Source organism: Glycine max, chromosome 4, assembly GCF_000004515.6.
Source record: "Glycine max cultivar Williams 82 chromosome 4, Glycine_max_v4.0, whole genome shotgun sequence".
Lineage (NCBI taxonomy): Eukaryota > Viridiplantae > Streptophyta > Magnoliopsida > Fabales > Fabaceae > Glycine > Glycine max.
In genome coordinates, this window is record NC_016091.4 from 11,622,805 (window position 1) to 11,641,227 (window position 18,423).

Here is an 18,423-nt window from a genome sequence, read left to right on the forward strand (position 1 = left end):
CAAAATTTTGTTTTTAAATAATATTTAACATAATTGGTACTAGTATATCTAACACTCAAACTCATAAATTTCCTTTTCATACAAAAACGAAACCAAATCGCAACACGAACAGTCTAATAACGTGTAATGTGTTGCTGCAATGCAGTAATAATTCCACCGACGAAGTGTGGCTGGTTGGATTAGAGGGACAGCACGTCTACCTGGGGTGGGACCCACACCTCTTCATCACTCTCTCTCTCTTACTTCTTTACATTACTACTACTGCTGCTGCCTCTGTTCTTACTCTCTTCTTACTTCCCTTCTCTCTCTGTCTCTAAAAACCCTTTTTTTCTCTCTCTTTCACACACACCAACCAGACTCGATCAGTGGTGGCAGATAGAGAGAGACATGATGTCAACTTCCGGCGCCGGCAGGTACATGGCTTTTCCGCCGTCTCCGTCCGCGCCTCCGTCGCCGCACCTCTCCGGTCTTCGCTCCACTCCCCTCTCCGACCCGGACAAGTATATCTATATATATATATATGTGTGTGTGTGTGTGTGTGTGTGTGTGTGTGTTGGATCTTCACTTTAATTGTTACTTATTGTGTTATATTTCTCGAATTCTAGTTGAAAGATTCTTTTTTTTGGAACTTGCTTTGATTGATCCCTTTTTGTGGATTCTGCTGTTGTTTGTCTACTGATTCACTGCTTTGGACTTGAAATGAGTTTTTGTTTTTTTCGGGGTGGGAAGGGGGATAGGGTATTTGTGTTTGTTTTGGAATAGTCAAAGGGGTTCTCAATGTGTTCTCACTTCAATGATTGATTTTTGTTGTATGGTTGGATTTCTTGCTTGATTGCTTGGATAGTTGGTTTGGTTTTTGTGGCTGATCTGCCGCTTCACTTGACTTGATCGGAGAACAGATCTTATGATGGTACTGGGTTTGATGTAAATGGGAGATGTGGTGGAGGGGTTTTGGTGGATGATGGACTTGATTGATGCCATGCTTGTGAATTGAATCTAAGGATGGATGAATGGATTGAGTTTTGTTTGATTTGTGTAGATTGTTGTTTTGTTTGGGTTCATTTGGTTGTTGATTGTTTTTATGCAGCGTGATCTCTGCCGCAAATAAGTTGATCTTGCTGTTGATGACTTCATTTAGCATTTTTCTTGCCGTCCATGACTTTACAAAAAATTGATTTTTCTGTCGAAAATAAGTTTTCACTACTTGCCATTCTAGAAGCATTTTTCTTTACTTTGATTTTTTTAAGTGAGCTGAACGGTGTTGTGTGATTTATGTAGCCAACCTCACCTAGTGGGACAAGGCTTTGTTGTTGTTTGTTGTTGTCGTTGGTAATTTTGTGTGGAAGCACCACCATTCTTGTCTTTGTTGTACTTTCTATTCATGATCTTTTTAATTCATGGAAAAAATCAACATGGATCCTTCATCCTTGATAATTTTATTATATTCTATATTTTCTTTTGTGATTAGTAATGCCTACAATGTCCTACTCTCATTGTGTGGTTTCTTGCATTGATTTTCAGATATCTAGCTGAGTTGTTGGGAGAACGTAACAAGCTTAGTCCCTTCATGGCTGTGCTTCCTCACTGCTTTCGATTGTTTAACCAAGGTTAGATTTATTTCTCAAACTAGCGGTGAAAATAAGCTTCAAGTTCCCCCTCTGCATCTCCCTCTGTGCTTTAGTTATCTGTATCTTAAAATCAGTTTGCTTTCCTTCTAGTCCCTAGTTGTCTAGGATATCAAAGCATCTATCAAATTGTGAAGCTACTTAATCAGTTGTCTGTTTACTTTGGCATAAGTCAGAACTCAAATATATATCACGTTTTGCTGATGTTCATATTTATATCATGATTAAATTGTTTATGTTCAATCCAAGGTAGATTATTGGGTTCCACACCTTTGCTTTAAGAGAAATTGATACATGATTGTACCAATAATTAAATTCAATTCTTTCCATTTTAAATGTTATAGAACTGTATGTAAATTTCATAGAACTTTATAATTACTTTTAAACTAATAATTATTGATTATCTGCCTTAATGGACTATGAGGATTAATGTTGTTATTGGACTTTTGTTGCATGCAAGGATGCATAAAAAATAATGTGTTTTGCATAACACCCAATATAGTCAAGTATGCAACAAGTTGTTTTCAATGTGAATTGTGTGATTATATAAAAAGATATGAAATATGTTTTGGTAGATTCATACTATATTGTGTGTGTGTGTGTGTATTCTATTTATAAGTGAATTTAATCTCCTAGGTTTATCAGTAATTACAAGCTGGTGTAGCATACCATAATTATTGTAAATCGGGTAACATTGATAGTTGCCATAATTTTTGGCTTATATTAGGGAACTAGTGATACTGGTTAGGGTATATAATGTACTGCCCATGTATAGTTTCGAACTATCCAATAATATGAAGAAATTTCCCTGCCAACATGGAATTAGAGCTTCTGATTTGTGGGTCTCTATTTCTGCTGCCTTGAACTTCATTGCTGATTAGATTTGACTTTTGAGAACCCAGCTCTTGTAGTGTGCCAACCCTGGCCTTCTACACAACTTCCTTTCTCCATTTGCTCCCCTTCATTGTTTGTCCTGTCCCTTCTGCCACATGATCTCCAGAACCTGTCCTCATACATACTACTGCAGAACCTCTAGACTGGCAATCCCCTGAAGCCCTGTTATTGGAGACTTCCACATGTGCCCTCACATGCCACTTTCCCTGCTGGTGTTTGAGCTCCGTGTACCATGTTTCCAGCCACCATTCGGGTTTGTGCTTATCCTATTCCACTTTCCCTATTGATGAGAGAGATTGAAACCAATGAACTGATGTAAAACTAGAAAGAAACAGAGGGAGCATGACAATGACTGCAAATACTTCTGGTGCCCTAGTTTGGCTTTGGCATAAGCATATTGGATTCCTTCCTTTTTCGCTATTTGATATCAATGTTTTGGTCTTTATTGTCCAATGAGTTGTTGTGTCCTTTCATTTTGATGTTTGTCAATTTGTTAAAAGCACCATCATGCCATTTTCCTTTCCAATTCTGATAAAAGTTATGCCCCTTTTGATCTTATTCAGCCTGATGTTTTGGTGCCCAGCCACTATTTCTAGCATTTCTAGTAATAAATGGTCAGTTTCTTTCATTGACGGCTGTACCTGAGTAGCTTGGCTTTTCTTGATGAAAGATAATGTCAAAAGTATATCAATTGTTTGCCCAGTTTTACCATATGATTTAGACACAATTTGGGAAGCCAATCAAGTGTTTATGATCAGTTGATTAGTCTTTCTCTCGAATGTTATAGTTATTCTGAGAGCTGAAGACTATATGCGAACAAATTGTGTGAAAGCCCACAATTTTCACTTGGATGGAGCATAGTAGTGGACTTGTACTAACCTGTGCTGATTTATATATGAAAATCTGTAAATGTACAGTGTGTTACACAATATTACAAAAGTGCAAAGGTAATAGAAAAGGATAAATGTACATATTTTCATGTTATACTAGAAAATTACGAACTGTGAAGAGTTTTATGCACTTCTATGTACATGTGTGTATATTTATTCATTTATTAATTTTTGCATTTGTTGACATATTTTGGATAAGTTTGGAAGGATATAAGATTAAGAATGTATTATGCATAGGAAGCAATGATATGAAAGAATAAATGCAAGGATTTGATGAAAATGAGTGACAGGTTTAATACTTTTGAGGTCCATTGTTATTTGAGTTTTAACGATTATCACCGATTTTTGTTTTTTAATGTTTTAATTGGGGATTGCCCAATTCTTTTGGTTTGGTGGATGGATTTGGATGATATTAGGCCCCAGTGCAATGAAATTGAAGAGAGGATCTGGAAGGTGCATTAGAGAAGAAACAGGAGAGAAAATAATTAGTAGTTAGTCAAAAGTCAACTGACCAGACAGTCAGTCAGGCAGAGCTAAGAAAGGGTTTGATGGTTGAGGGTGGGGACACTTAATAGTTAGGGGGATATATTGTACAAGGGATTTGTCTTATTGTACTAAGCCTAGTCATAGGTTGTGAAAGGTGCCACTCTGGTGAAGGAGTTATCTCCTTGATCCTCCTTTCTTCCAAAACATTTCTGATTTTTTCCTGCCTATCCTTCTCTACTTGATCCATTGTCAGTTGAGGGTGGGGACACTGTAAGGTGTTGTTCCTAGAATTGCCACAGAAGATTTTTTAGCTGTTAGAGATGAACATGTTAACTTGTAGTTGCCTTCACATGACAGTGGAAACAGTGATACCAGCTGTAACAGAATGTACTTAGTTGGAAAGGGTAAATATTTTAAGTGGAATAACATTCAAACTGGGAACTCTAGGTTGTGAACTCTTTAAAGCTTCCAATCTAGTTTTTTGGTTTAATTGATGGAAAGACTGCTTATTTGCTGCTAATGGTCTTTTAAGATGCCTGTAGCACACTGCACACCTTGTATCCTTACCATTCATCTCACTAGGTTTAGTTTTATGTTAGTCACATGACTTATGAATTGATTTTAAGCAAAACTAGTGACAGGAAATCTGTGTTGTGTTCTTGATCTTGATTGAAAGTCTAGTAGGGTGTTATAATCCATGCACATTTTAGTTGGATCCTTAGTTTATGACATACCCTAAATTCAAAGCAAACAGTTGGGCAAAGTCTTCTTGAGTGATTTCAATAGGTGCAGGAATTGAGGCTATTAAGCATCATGACGAGCCTTCGCTTTCACCTTATAACAAAGGATCCCTTTTCTATTATTATGAGTATGTTTGGATAAATGAGAAGGATTTGAGAAAATATTATCTGTTGGGAGTTTTTAAAATGTGGAGAGGAAACCTAGAGATTATCATATACGTTGTTAGTTGACACATTTTTTTTTTTAAATACTTAACAATTGAGTGTGAAAGGCGTGTTTCTTGAGTTGGTGTATTATTTGTTAAGGAATTGATAAAATTAGATGCTGTTGCTCTTTTGCTTATATGAATGGGATATAGAGGGTTCAATTATTTTGGTTTTGGTAGAGTTTTAGTTTATCTGTATAGGTTATGGGATCTGATTTGTTATTAATAATCATTTTCCTTCTGAAAAAGCAGCAAAAGAAAAATTTCCAGCTGGTATGTGATTGCTGCTTTATGTTGTTCTAATACTATGTGCTTACTAGATAATTGTTTAAACTCTTGAAATGTTTCTATATCAAAACAAATTCTTATATACCATTCATTTTTTTAAAATTTGATTTATACCTTGTGAAATACCTGTTTCAATGGTTTACATTTGGGTTTAAAGGTTTTCTTTTTTCAAGTGTATAATATTTTTTTATAAATATTAGATGACAATTGACTGCATATTCCCCCCCTTACCATATAGAGTACTACCATAAAAAGCTAGAACATATCTCATAAGGATAGCATTAGTTTTTACTGACTCAGCAAACATCCGTGTTGCATCGATTATGTAGTGACTGCTAACATGTTAACAAATGCTGACCGGTACATCTTATTCTTGAAAATTGACATTTTTGGAGCAGAAATTTTGCGTGTAACCACGCTGATGGGGAATGCATCAGTTTTAGGTCAAAGTGGGCTTGAACACGCTAGCCCCCTGGCTACTGGAGGAATATTTTCAAATGGAGGTGCCGATGTGAACGGATGGGCATCACGATTTCAATCAGAAGTATGGATACTAACCATTAACATAACTTCATTAATTCATTTCCATCTAATTCTGTATTTTAGAAGTATTTCTGACTCAATTTTACAACTCATGCTAACTCATGACATTTGTTCTAGTGGTTGTAGTTCTAATTGTTTGTGACAGGTAGTGCAAAACTAACATCAGGCTCTGACAATTAATCTATAGCTTAACTTCTGTTTCTCTAATCCTGCTAGTGGATCTCATCTTTTCTATCAAGATAAATCAGCTGTCAATACTTGACTGCCTTTACAATTTTCTGCCAAATCACAGATGTGATGAATAGTTGCAGCTAGATAGATTTGAGTATATTAGCATGAATTATGGTAGAATGCTAACATTAGCCATTTAAAGGAAAGTTGAACTGTAAGTTTTATGAGGTTTAATGAATTATTACTAAGTTGCCAAAATGGATTGTAAATGATCCTAATGCCTTAATAGTTCGAGTTCAGCTATAATTTCTAAGTTCATTTAACACCATTTTCTGACACTCTGGTCCTCCTTGATTATCATACTCAGGAGCCATTTGAACATTTGTCATTATGTACATCATGGCTGTTGATACTCTTTGCACGTGTTTATTTTTCACTTTATGTTTTCAACTCATTTTGAATTTTGAGCAGTAATGTAGTCCCTTTTGGTGATCTCTTGGTGGCCTCTGATACAGAAGTAATCTCATCTGCATGCCAGTAAATAGACCACCATATCTCTTTTTGTAATTGACATTGGAATTAAAACATGCAGAGACCCAGCTTGTTACAGTCCTCATCAACACAAAACTGGCTGAGTCCACAAGGTAGCTCATCTGGTATTATTGTTAAAAAGACGGTCAGAGTAGATATTCCTGTGGACGCATATCCTAATGTATGGAGGATTTTATCTCTGCTCCAATATATATTAAATTTTTCTTTATAGAAAGATCTACTATTGACTTTAGTTTATTGCAGTTTAACTTTGTTGGTCGCCTCCTAGGCCCTAGAGGAAACTCTCTAAAGCGTGTAGAAGCAAGTACTGAGTGTCGTGTCTTGATCAGGGGCCGAGGTAGCATTAAGGATCCAGCTAGGGTAAGAATAAATTATTTGTACAAAGTCTGACATGATCATTTGTACCCAGATAAATTACTGCACTATGATGAAAATTTGAAATCCATTCAGAAGATATTTTTATCATTTGTCATATAATATCAAATCATTGTGTTTACTCCAACATCTGGTTAATATATTACTATTTATTTTATCCGGAGATATGACTTTCTTCAGGTTATTATCCCGTTCCATTGATCCCAACAATTTTAATAATTGTTATAGCACCCTGTACTATCTTAATGTACATGTGTTAAATGCTTGCCGTGTATATTATGTCCACATTGCGTAATGTGCTGTAGATTTCAGTTGGACTGTTAGGTAGTTCTGGTGAACAGTTTTAATCGTAGATATCAATATTTGTAGGAGGAAATGATGAGAGGAAAACCTGGGTATGAGCATCTGAATGAACCTCTCCACATTCTAGTTGAGGCAGAATTACCAGTTGAAATAGTAGATGCTCGCCTGATGCAGGCACGTGAAATACTTGAAGATTTGCTCAAACCGGTGGTATGTTCTTGTGAATTCAATTGAGATTGGTAGTGGTACTCAACTTCATAGGGACTTTGTTCTAATTGTTTAAAGTTTTATCTTTTAGGATGAATCTCAGGATTTCTACAAGAAGCAGCAACTTCGGGAGCTAGCAATGCTGAATGGCACTCTTCGTGAGGAGGGTTCTCCCATGTCTGGTTCTGTTTCACCCTTCCACAACAGCCTTGGTATGAAGAGGGCCAAGACCAGGGGGTAAATTATCCTAAAGGGTGAGAGGGATTTTGGAGCTTGTGTTAATTTTCTACATCATCACTTACCGTGCCACAGGTAATGCTGTCAACGAATGCCCTGATCTGCGATCGGGGCACTGGCATCATAGTGCCAGTTCTAACTTGTTCTATGTGCAGTGTGTTTATATTGAGTTTGGGGGAGGTTTAAAGATGGTAGCACGTAGTAAAGGTCCAATTGAGTTTGGTGAATTTGCTTTTATAGTGTTGGTTAAGGTTTGGTTAGATATTCACCAAATCTGTCTATACTACTATTATATGGGGTTATATTTGCTGATAAAAAAAAATATGGGGTTATATTTAAGCTTGCAATAACAGTTTTGATATGTTTTTGGTATTTTCTGCGAGGAAGGTAATGTTAATGGTTTGTACCCAGATTGTGAGGCAGATAAATATCTACTTCAATGCGTCTATGGGTGACATTTTGTAGTATCTAATTTAGATTATAAATTCGTGAAATACCTTTTCTGGGGTCAAATAGTTTTTATACAATTGCTAGTAGTATTTCATTGTGAAGATCTTGTCTGCATTAAAAGTATTTGTCATTGATTAGTACTTCTAATTTAATAGAACAATTAAGGCTATAATCGCTGGTCGGGTCTAGGGACAAAACGATATCCAAATTAAGAGACTACGACTTGATCCGGTTTGGTTCGAGTGAAGCACATTTGGTACCTGGTAACTCAGAATTTGATTCTTCCCAGAAACATGGCGTCAACTAGTTCCTACATCCATTGAAAGATGTTAATAATTACTCTTCTACTCTAATACAGTGGAACAAGTCATTCATAACTGAACCTAAAAATGTTCAAATCAATTAAAATCTTTCAAGCTTTTAAAAATTTATCAGGTAAGAAAACTATACTATGTTTTCAGCAGATATGAAATATTATTGCTCAACAAAATAGGGCATAGAGCACACCACAGCATTACAAAATGTAGGAGGATATGTAAATACATCCTTCAAATCTATATCAATTCATTTCAGGGGTTATTTGGTCAAGGCTCTTTTGTTCCACAATTTCACCATGAAAATATTTACAAAACAAAGTAGAAGTAATTACTTAATTGTTGAATCAATTCACAACGTTCTTAGAATTAAACAATAAAACTCTTAAGGATGGTAACAGGTCTAACATGATCTAATGACCCGGTCAATCCAAATCAAACCAAAGAAAAAAAAATCAGGGTTGATTAAGTCGGTTTAGTTCAAATTTTAAAATTACAAACTCTACCTTGGTTCAAATATTGGATTTGAGCAGGTGGATTTCGAATCAATCTAAAGTCATTATTTTAGAAAAAAATTAATCTCTTATGTTCTGTAATTTTATAATTCTATGTGCAATTTTATAATTTTCACTATTAATATTATGTATTAGTTTTGTTCACAAATGTGATAAGTTGGTTTGGTTTGGGTTATCTTTTCTTTTTTTCCAAAAAAAAAAATGTAACCAATCCAATCGGACTAACATTGATTGATTGGGAATTACTTTGTCCATTCAACATTTTTCTTGTACATCCAATAATTTTTCATTTTTTCAAAATTATCCTTTTTAAAAATATACGGATTTACAATCTATAATATCGAATCCATAAATCCAATCGGACTAACATTGATTGGTTGGGAATTACTTTGCGCATTCAACATTTTTCTTGTACATCCAATAATTTTTCATTTTTCCAAAATTATCCTTTTTAAAAATATATGGATTCGCAATTCGTAACGGTGAATCTATAAGGCCATTACCTTTCCCACCTCCTCCTCACCAACTCCGCTACACTACCTCGGTCGCACCGTAGCCCTGCCACCTCCTTGCCATCGTCACCTCCCTTCACTCCAACCTTCGTTGTGCCGCAGCACCCCCACCTCCTTCATGGCCATCACGCTTCCCTCTGGTCTTGCCCAGTGGCATCGTCGCGCCAAAGCGCGTGAGGTTACTGAGGTCACCGCCACCTTCTTCATCGTCGCACGAGGTCCCTTCTCTCCTCCTTCATCATCGCTGCAACCTTGTCGCGGAGGTCCATGGCCTTATGGACTGCGAATTCATAATGACTTTACGGATTGATAATCCGAATAGGTTATACGTAAGGGTATTTTTTGTTTTTCACCCTAAATGCTAGGTTTACAAGAACAAATGCTAGGTGTAGGAAGAAAAAGTTTGATTGGTTTAAATCAGAGTATTTTCTAATCGCTAACCAATCTCACTTGTGGCCACCCCTAAAAGGGTGTTGCTAGGTGCACCCAACATTTTTTATTAATGCCCAAAATGTCCCTGGCTTGTTGTTCCTTTTAATTTCTGGCTGAGTGGTGATCCGTAAATAGATTTTTCACATACGGATCAACTTGATCCGTATGAATTATATGAATGAAGTTGATCCGTATGAATTATACGAATAAAGTTGATTCGTAAGTATGAAGCTTATATGTATAAAGCATACTAATGAAGTTCATCCGTATGGTTTATACGGATGATCCATATAAATCATACGGATGAACTTTATCCGTATTGATTTTTTGTTTTTTTTTAATTTCTTAAATTTTTATTTTTTTAATTATTAATATGTTAAATTACTCATTTACGCATTAAATTTTTTTTTACTATTACAAAATTTAATATATATTAAATTTTGTAATAGTAAATATTTTTTATTTATAAAAAATATACGGATTAAATAATTCGTATGAGTTATATCAAAATTAATTATCATAAAATTTATTATTTAAATTTACATGCGCATTAAATATATATTAGAAATTTTAGTATTATATATAACAATATTATTTATTTTATAATGTAATTGACCCATTAACTCAATTAGTTACAGTGTTATGCTAATAACTAGCTATAGTGTTGGATGTACCTAACAACACCCCCTAGAAACTTTAAAAAAAAAACAGCAAATTATAAAGAGTAACTCGCTAACTTTTGGTTGCCTTCTCGTCTGATTTGGGTGTTTTGAAATTCAACTTGAAACGCACAATTTATAAAGAAGAAAAGAAGAATTGTATCTATATGTGCGTCAGAATACGCTCATATGTTGAAACTGGTATTCTGTAGTTGACTTGTTCACATAAAATGGTTACTTGGTTGTCAACCACTCCCCGAATAAAAATAGAATCTTTTTATAATTTTTTAGTTTTTCAGTTGTTTTTAATAATGGAAAATTGTTGTATTTCTAACTTTAAATGGTCAATTATTATTCTATCAAATAATTATTTAATTTTACGTTAATGTTTGGATAAAATTTGTATTCTATAATTTAGTTTTACATTTTTATGGTTAAAAAAGGTTGTTTAGTGAGATTCATATTTGCACCTAGTGGAGATAACCTTTTGGTATCATATTACTTAGTGAAAATTGTTGTTATCGTACTATGATTAGTTAGAGAATACACTGATGAGAGTTATGGATAGTGAGTCGCTTTCTTAAGAAGATGATTAGACACTATAACACAGTTGATTAATATAGTCAATTTTATAACAAATAATCTATTGGAACGTGATAGATTGTTTAATTTTGCTACCATCAATAATGTAACCGCACTACATTATTATAATATAAATATCTCTTCAAATATATATGGCTAAGATATGTTTTTGCTCCCTAATAAATATTTGTTTTTTATATTTGATTTCTAATAATTTTTTCCTTCGGATCTAGTCCCTAATATTTGAAAATTTTTGTGTTAGTCTCTACCATTAGTCCAAAATCGTTATATGCCTACATGATCGTTAACTGGACACGTAAGATTACACGTGTAACCTTTTGTGTTAATGGTTTTACATGTAGAATTAATATTTTTTTAAAAAACAAAGAAAACAACATCATTTGAATAATATTATGTAGGTTAAAAAAATGACGTCATGTATGTCATATAGAAAGGGCGTAGCGACATTGCTTCATAAGACAAATGTGTTTCTCTAGTGCTTGCTAGGTTTCCGTTAATGTTCTCCATAAAAGGCGATTATGGTTAACGATTTGGTCTATTGTTGCTATTGTGGAGGGTTTGTTTTGACGAAGTGTAGGTGTGACATTTGGTCTTCGTCTTCATTGTTGTGGTTCACGCATTTTTGGGATTAGGGTTTGGTGTGATTGGAGGATGATTTTGGTGTTAAAGCTTATGGTCCCAAAAGTGAAGAACGTGGTCAAGAAATGTACATCATTAAGTATTGTTTATTGCATTTGTATTGATTATTCTGTCTTTTTGTTCATTTTTTTGTCAATATGTGGTGAGGTGCACATGGTGGTTGTGTTATTGATTAGAATAATATTTTTTTTTTGGAGGGGGGGGGGTTAATTTTTTTTTATGGTTTGGCAAAGATGCCTTTTTCTGTGAAGGTTAATCATAGGGGTAATTTCATTTGTAACCCCATTTTGAAGTATGCTAGTGGAGACAAAACGTTGTTGATTGACATAAATAAGGATAAGCGTCAAGCGGTCCTTCTTCGAATTGGTTGGCATTCTGAAGGACGATGCCTACTGCACAAGTGACTTTAAGCTATGGTGGACAAGGGTTCATGATGTTTGTCTTAAAAAGTTTGCCCTTGATAGTGATGCTTTTGAGTTGATAAATTTTTCATTGAGTAACAACACTGAAGTCTTAGTTTATGTTGAGAAAATCAATGATGGAGGGATTGTTGTTAGTAAGGATGATGTTGTAGCACTTGATGATGAGGATGAAGGTGTTGGGAATGAAGTTGTTAGGGTTGAAGTTGTTGTTAGTAAGTCTGATTCTAGTGATACTGAGTTTAATGAAGGTGGTTCTGAAAGTGGGTCTGAGAATGATAATGAAGGTGTTGTTTTTGAAGATAGTGAAGAGGAGAGAGCAACTGGGGTTAATGATGGTTTTGATAGTAAGGATGAACATTTAGTTAACCTCATTTCAAAGAAAAAAAATGCAAACAAGCTTATCGTGTTGGAATTAGTGGTTGTTGTCATCGGAATGTTGAAGAAGGAAATGGTAAATTGAGTTAGGGATATGAAGTTGAAGAGCTTTATAGTGTTGGTTCTAAATCCGACAAAGAAGACTTACATAAGTTTGTCAGATACAGGAAAGAGGAGTTGAGTAGAGATTTTGAGTTCAAGATTGGTATGGATTTTTGCAGCCTACAGGAATTCAAAGAAGCAATTATTGACCATTCTATAATGAATGGGAGAGAGGTTGTGTTTCGACCAAATGACAAAGTCAATGCAAAGAGAAATGTGGGTATGAGATTTTTTGCAACAAGGTTTGGAGGAGTCACACATACAAGATAAAGACCTGTAGACCAAAACATCACTATGGAAAGGTTTTTAGCAAGAATGCTAACTCTAAATGAGTGTAAAAAATTATTGTAGAGAAGTTAAAGTACAACGATGATGTCAAATTGACATAGATAATGGATGCTGTGAGGTTGAAATATGGTATTGATATAACTTCGGTTGTTGCTTGGAAAGCCAGGATGATTGCTAAAGCAATAGTGGATGGGGATGCTATCAGATAGTACTATTACCTAGAAGCTTATGGTGAAGAGCTGAAGGATGTATGTGCAGGGAACAACTACAAACTTATTTCAGAAATATCACCAGGGTTGTTGCTTCCTAGGTTTGGGAGCTTTTATATGTGTCTAGAAGCCATTAAATTGGCCTTTAAGCATGCTTGCAGACCCATAATAGGACTTGATGGGTGTCACTTGAAGAATAAGTTTGGAAGGCATTCTCTGGATGCCATTCTCTTCTCTAGACCGTATGAAGCCCTAAATGAAACAACCCAAAACTATATGGAGGTGTAGCAGTACAAATGTCAAACCGTCATACTCATCTTCTCTATCGCAATCAAAACCCGGTGCGAGAAGAAGAGACAACAGAGACAACTTCCTTGTGTCAAACGACAACGTTTTGGCACAACCACCTTGTGATAGATTTATATGATCTCCTCTTACGAAGCAATAGTTGCACCTTCCACTACTAGAAAAAGATGTTTTTACGACGCACATTCTACATCGGTCCTTTGAAACCGTCTTAGAAGATTATGCGGTGACATTTTTGTAATTATGATGTGCATCAACAACGACGGTGTAGCAAAACCAGTCTTCCAGTGCATCATACAAGGACGGTTTCTAATAGGACCGTTGTTGAAATGAGAATTCCATGACATTTTTTTGACACACCATCGTCGTATGCGCTGTCAATTAAATGAGGCTGGTGGCTAAAGTCACTCACAGATGACCCTCGTGCCTGAAGTAAGTGACCTTACGTGTTTTATTCTCACTCAACTGACGTCCTCCATCACTCACCGGCCATGGAACGTAGTGTGCTGCTATCGTCGTGTCAAATCGATCACTTTGAAGGCTAGGTTTGTTTTCAGGTTCACACTTTCACGTTTAACTTTGTTGGTTTTATGGGGTTGTATGGAAAACAAATTGTTGGGGTCTGAATGCACAATTAGTGGGCCTTGTTGAATGTTCAGACAATTCGCATTTTGATCTATTTCCTTGTATTTGTACCATAGCTCTTGGGAAACATTCAATTGGTTTTATTGGTGGCTTATTCACCTACCTAGAGGTCGTACTGTTCCCTAGCCAGGTTCGTCTATAACTGATTGTTAGAAAATGTGCTGCATTTTTATCCATATGGTATTTAATTTCAGCTTTATGTGAAATGAATAATGGTGATGCATTCTGTTGAGTGTAATACAGAGCAACATGAAATTGGAGAAATTATATTTACTAGGAAGCAATTTTAATTCATAGTTAGGTTAAACTACATTACTCAATTTAACAATAAAACATTCTATTTGAAATAGGATTATAAACTTTTGATCTATGAGTGAGAATATGAAAACTTGGCATATAAAATGCTAGAAATTTTCAGCACTAATAGTATGATTATGCCTTCCCAAAACCTATTTTTGAGAAATTTAGTGACCGAGATAAAATTACGATAATATGAAACTAGTATTTGTTCGAGCATTAAGATCATTTTTCACCTCAATAGCAAAAATGATCATAGAGAAAACTTCTTTTATGATTGAAATGTCCATGGTTGATGAGTAGCTCACACTAGCAGTTTTTCTATCTAGCACAGTGAACATGTGCTCCGGTGAAGTTGATGGGTTAGTTTCCAATAATCCACCACAACCCTCAATCAAACCAATCCAACAAAAATGATGTACATCCTTCCAACAAAGGATATGCTTTATTTTTAAGAAAATCCTATTATAAAAGAAAATTCAACCATTACTTAGTAATTATTGTCAGATGAAAATATAGATAAACGTGCCATGATAAAATATCAGATTTTTATATCCCTCGGTAGACATATCTAACAAATAGTCTATATTTAGAACCTCAAAGGTTCATTGATAACAATGACGGTAAATAAGTTACATCCTCAAATGAAGCACCAAATCTATAATGACATTTTCTAGTTGTGGTTTCAATGTCCATTTGAACCTTATAATACTTATACAACATGTTGCTCCCTGCAATTATTAATCATCATGGCTGAACAAGGCATTCTTTGGGTTAGTATCAATTTTTCAAATCTTATTGTGTACATAAAACATAAAAACCAAAAATAGATCAACTAGTTATATAGAACCCTATTACAACATGAACATGAATAACATCTTTCAATATTTCAGGTCCAACATAGAGTTATACCATGAAAATAGAAGCATATAAGTTAGTAAATCTAAAATTGTTGAATCTCCATAACCAGATCTTTTCACAAGATCAGATTTAGTCAATACTTTTAAATCAAGAGTTTGATAATTTACTGAAAAACCAGAACTTACCTTGTCCAATGTATACGTATAATGCTCCCATAAATGGGTACAAAGCCAAGCTCCACCCATTGGCCATATAGCCTGACCTTGACCTGGTGATGTTTTACCCCATATGTCAGAAACATGATGTGCAACCCAACCATTTGCTTCATAGCTCACCTGTATGTGAGATCAAAGGAAAATTGGGATAGAACATATAAAATTCATAACACGGTGAGCAAATGATAATATGCTAGACTATATTGTCTTTTGCTTTTTTTCTTTGGCATACATTTTCTGGCATTGGGAGCAGGCTACAAAGTTATTGATAACTTACAAGCATAAAGGATGGATTTCTTTCTTAAATAGAATGCCAAGAATAATACGAAAGAAAGAGGAAAAAGAGCACTACAAGAAAAATGACATATACCTACGGAGACTTTTGCCTACACACATAAATTAGTGTAGATAAAAGTCAAAACAAATACTTATACCTATAATTGTTTTTCATAGTGTAGGTAAAAGTAAAAAAAAATAAATTTCATTTCATCCTTATCCCCTCGTAGCTAGAAAAAATAAAAAATCTATTGAGGCACTAAGAAGATCCATCCCTCAAATTTTCCCAGCCTAATGTTCCATCCCCTTCACTTCACATTCACAACACACACAGTATGTTCCCAATCTCCTTCTTCTTCAACAACACGCATATCCATTCTTTCATTCTCTCTCTCATGGCTTCTTCTTCCATTTCTGCACCAACGCTCACCTTCCCGACACAGAAGCTTGTCGTTCCGTTCCCCGTGCAACGGACGCCCTCGCTCCTCCTGTTCCCATTGCAATCCCCCTGCCGCTGCCTTGCATCTGCCTCCTCCGACGACCGCAGTGTCGGCGCCAAACACAGCGGCTGGTACTCCGTGCTGCACCAGTTCTCTGAGGTCGCCAATCGAGTCGATTCCTATTGAAAGTCCCTCGGGAACGCCGCCACTAACGATCGCGTCCGCGTTGACGGTGGCGACGAGGATTGGGATTGGGATCGCTAGCACCGACATTTCAAGGAAATCGATGAGCAAGAGCGCCTCCTCTCGATTTTCAAGGTACACGGATTTCAATTTGCGTGTTCTCGCATGCTTTTACCAAAGTTTTTGTGAAAGTCATTATTCTGAATCGATGTCATTGCGTTTCTTTATTCATCGAAAAAAGAATTCAATTTATTAGTGTTTCTGAGGAGTTTTCATATGTGGAAACAATGACAATGTTCAAAGCATACAGTTGGAGTATTTCGCAACTCTTGAATGTTATACTTATGTTGGAGAAGGAAAGTTACCTAATGATCCTAAAGACCGTCCATCAGCTAAAGAGGTTGATCTCCTATCACCTATATATAATTTCATTGATAATTACCTAAGAGTATATTTCATTATTTCTGTCATGTTTGTGATATCAGACATTATCTAATCCTTACTTCACTGGCTTGGCGAACATGAACTGTGAACCATCCACTCAACCCATTTCAAAACTTGAGTTTGAATTTGAGAGACGGAAATTGACCAAAGATGATGTAAGAGAGTTGATTTATGGAGAGGTATGATCATAGTACATTTATGTCATTCCTTCTTCAATTTATTGTCATTCCTGTGGTAAGAATTATTTAAATATTTCAATCAAACAGATTTTGGAGTATCATCCCCAAATGCTCCAGGAATATCTTCGTGGTGGAGATCAAACTAGCTTCATGTATCCAAGGCAATACCTAATTTTATAACTGTTAACAGGAACCCCTGCTTGCATTTATTGTTGTTGCCCTGAGACTATGTTGATTTTTTTTTTTGGCAAATATCCATACAGAACTAGAACCTCTCTTAGCAAAACAAATGCATGCTTATTTAAATTGTCATACTTTTAAAATCTTAATTCCTTATAAATATAAATTTTGTTGATGTTATTCCTTATAGAGTTAAATTTTTGTCTCAATACAAAATTCCTGATGGCTAATTTTATTGGTATTCCTCATATAACTACCTTCCAAATTTGATCATGTTATTATAACTATCTGATTTTTCATGTTCATTTTTTTTCATATTCATTTGTTGGTATTCCTTAATATTCTTTCAAAATACTATGATGGTACTTAGTCATCCCTTATATCTGGTTTCTTATCTCTTCAACTTTTACATCTGTTATTTAATTTCATTTTTTTTCATTTAATACAAGTATACTGCTAGTTTCTTTGTTTTGGTCTTAATTATTTAAATGATATAAATAGCTTAAAGCTGGAAAGGGTAGGACTTGGTAACATGCACACTACTTCTTTGTTGTTTGAAGCAAAGAGAAAGATAGAGAAGGGACAGGAGGTTTTGGCTTTTGGCATTGGTGCTTGTGCTTGAGAAACGAAAAAGGAAGTTTTTTTGTTCCTTCATTTTCAGGCATCAAATATTTTATTTGTTGACCAACCTACAGGGACAAGTTTTAGTTACTCTTCTGATGCTAGTGACATTCGTCAAACAAATCCTTAATGACCATGATGGAGATATGTGTAAGGTGTCTCTCTGGTGACCCAACTGAAAGGCCTTCTGTGGAACATATTCTCTGGAATTTGCAGTTTGCAGCCCAAGTTCAGAATTCATGGAGAAGAGACTCAAGTGATCACAGTTACTCACCTGCACCATCCTCCTAGGAGACATAATTAATATTTGTATGAAATTTCCAGCAACTAATAAGGCCATCAGTCATCTCCAAGTAGTCAAGACAGAGCATCCTATGAGAGGATGCTGGACAATAAGGTGGAGTTTGGTTCCCCAAATAAGCAGTCTGGCGGATTCTTTAACTCTGCTCTGGTAAGCAGGTTGCATCACTTTTTGTTGTGTGTGTGATTTTAGAGATATATGAAGTTTGAGAATTAAACTAAATAGAACTAGCATTGTTACTGTGGTGCTGGAAACATTTCAATATAAGAATTTAGTTTAGAGGATTGGCATCATCACACTTGTAGCTATTTTCTTTTACTTTTTTTTTTGGGAGGGGGGGGGGGGGCAGGACGGTGTTCTGAAGCTTAATGTTCTTGTTGCAGTAATATAAAATTTTGAGACCTGAAAGAGAAATTATGGTTATTTCTCAGAATTTTT

The 18,423-nt window shown here is 35.3% G+C and overlaps 1 protein-coding gene and 1 long non-coding RNA gene across 2 annotated transcripts; both read left to right on the forward strand.

Annotated features, from left to right (window-relative positions):
- Positions 1-236: 236 nt before the first annotated feature.
- On the forward strand, positions 237-8,030 carry LOC100789866 (KH domain-containing protein At5g56140). The gene is made up of 7 exons (XM_003522780.4): positions 237-500; positions 1,522-1,607; positions 5,528-5,673; positions 6,436-6,555; positions 6,639-6,755; positions 7,140-7,283; positions 7,372-8,030. The coding sequence occupies exons 1-7, from the start codon at positions 388-390 to the stop codon at positions 7,519-7,521; spliced, it is 876 nt and encodes a 291-aa protein (XP_003522828.1). The 5' UTR covers positions 237-387; the 3' UTR covers positions 7,522-8,030.
- A 2,782-nt stretch (positions 8,031-10,812) lies between these two features.
- Positions 10,813-18,304, forward strand: LOC121174827 (uncharacterized). Its single transcript, XR_005891248.1, has 3 exons — positions 10,813-16,660; positions 16,746-16,883; positions 16,971-18,304. It is a non-coding gene; the product is annotated as an uncharacterized lncRNA (long non-coding RNA).
- Positions 18,305-18,423: the final 119 nt, after the last annotated feature.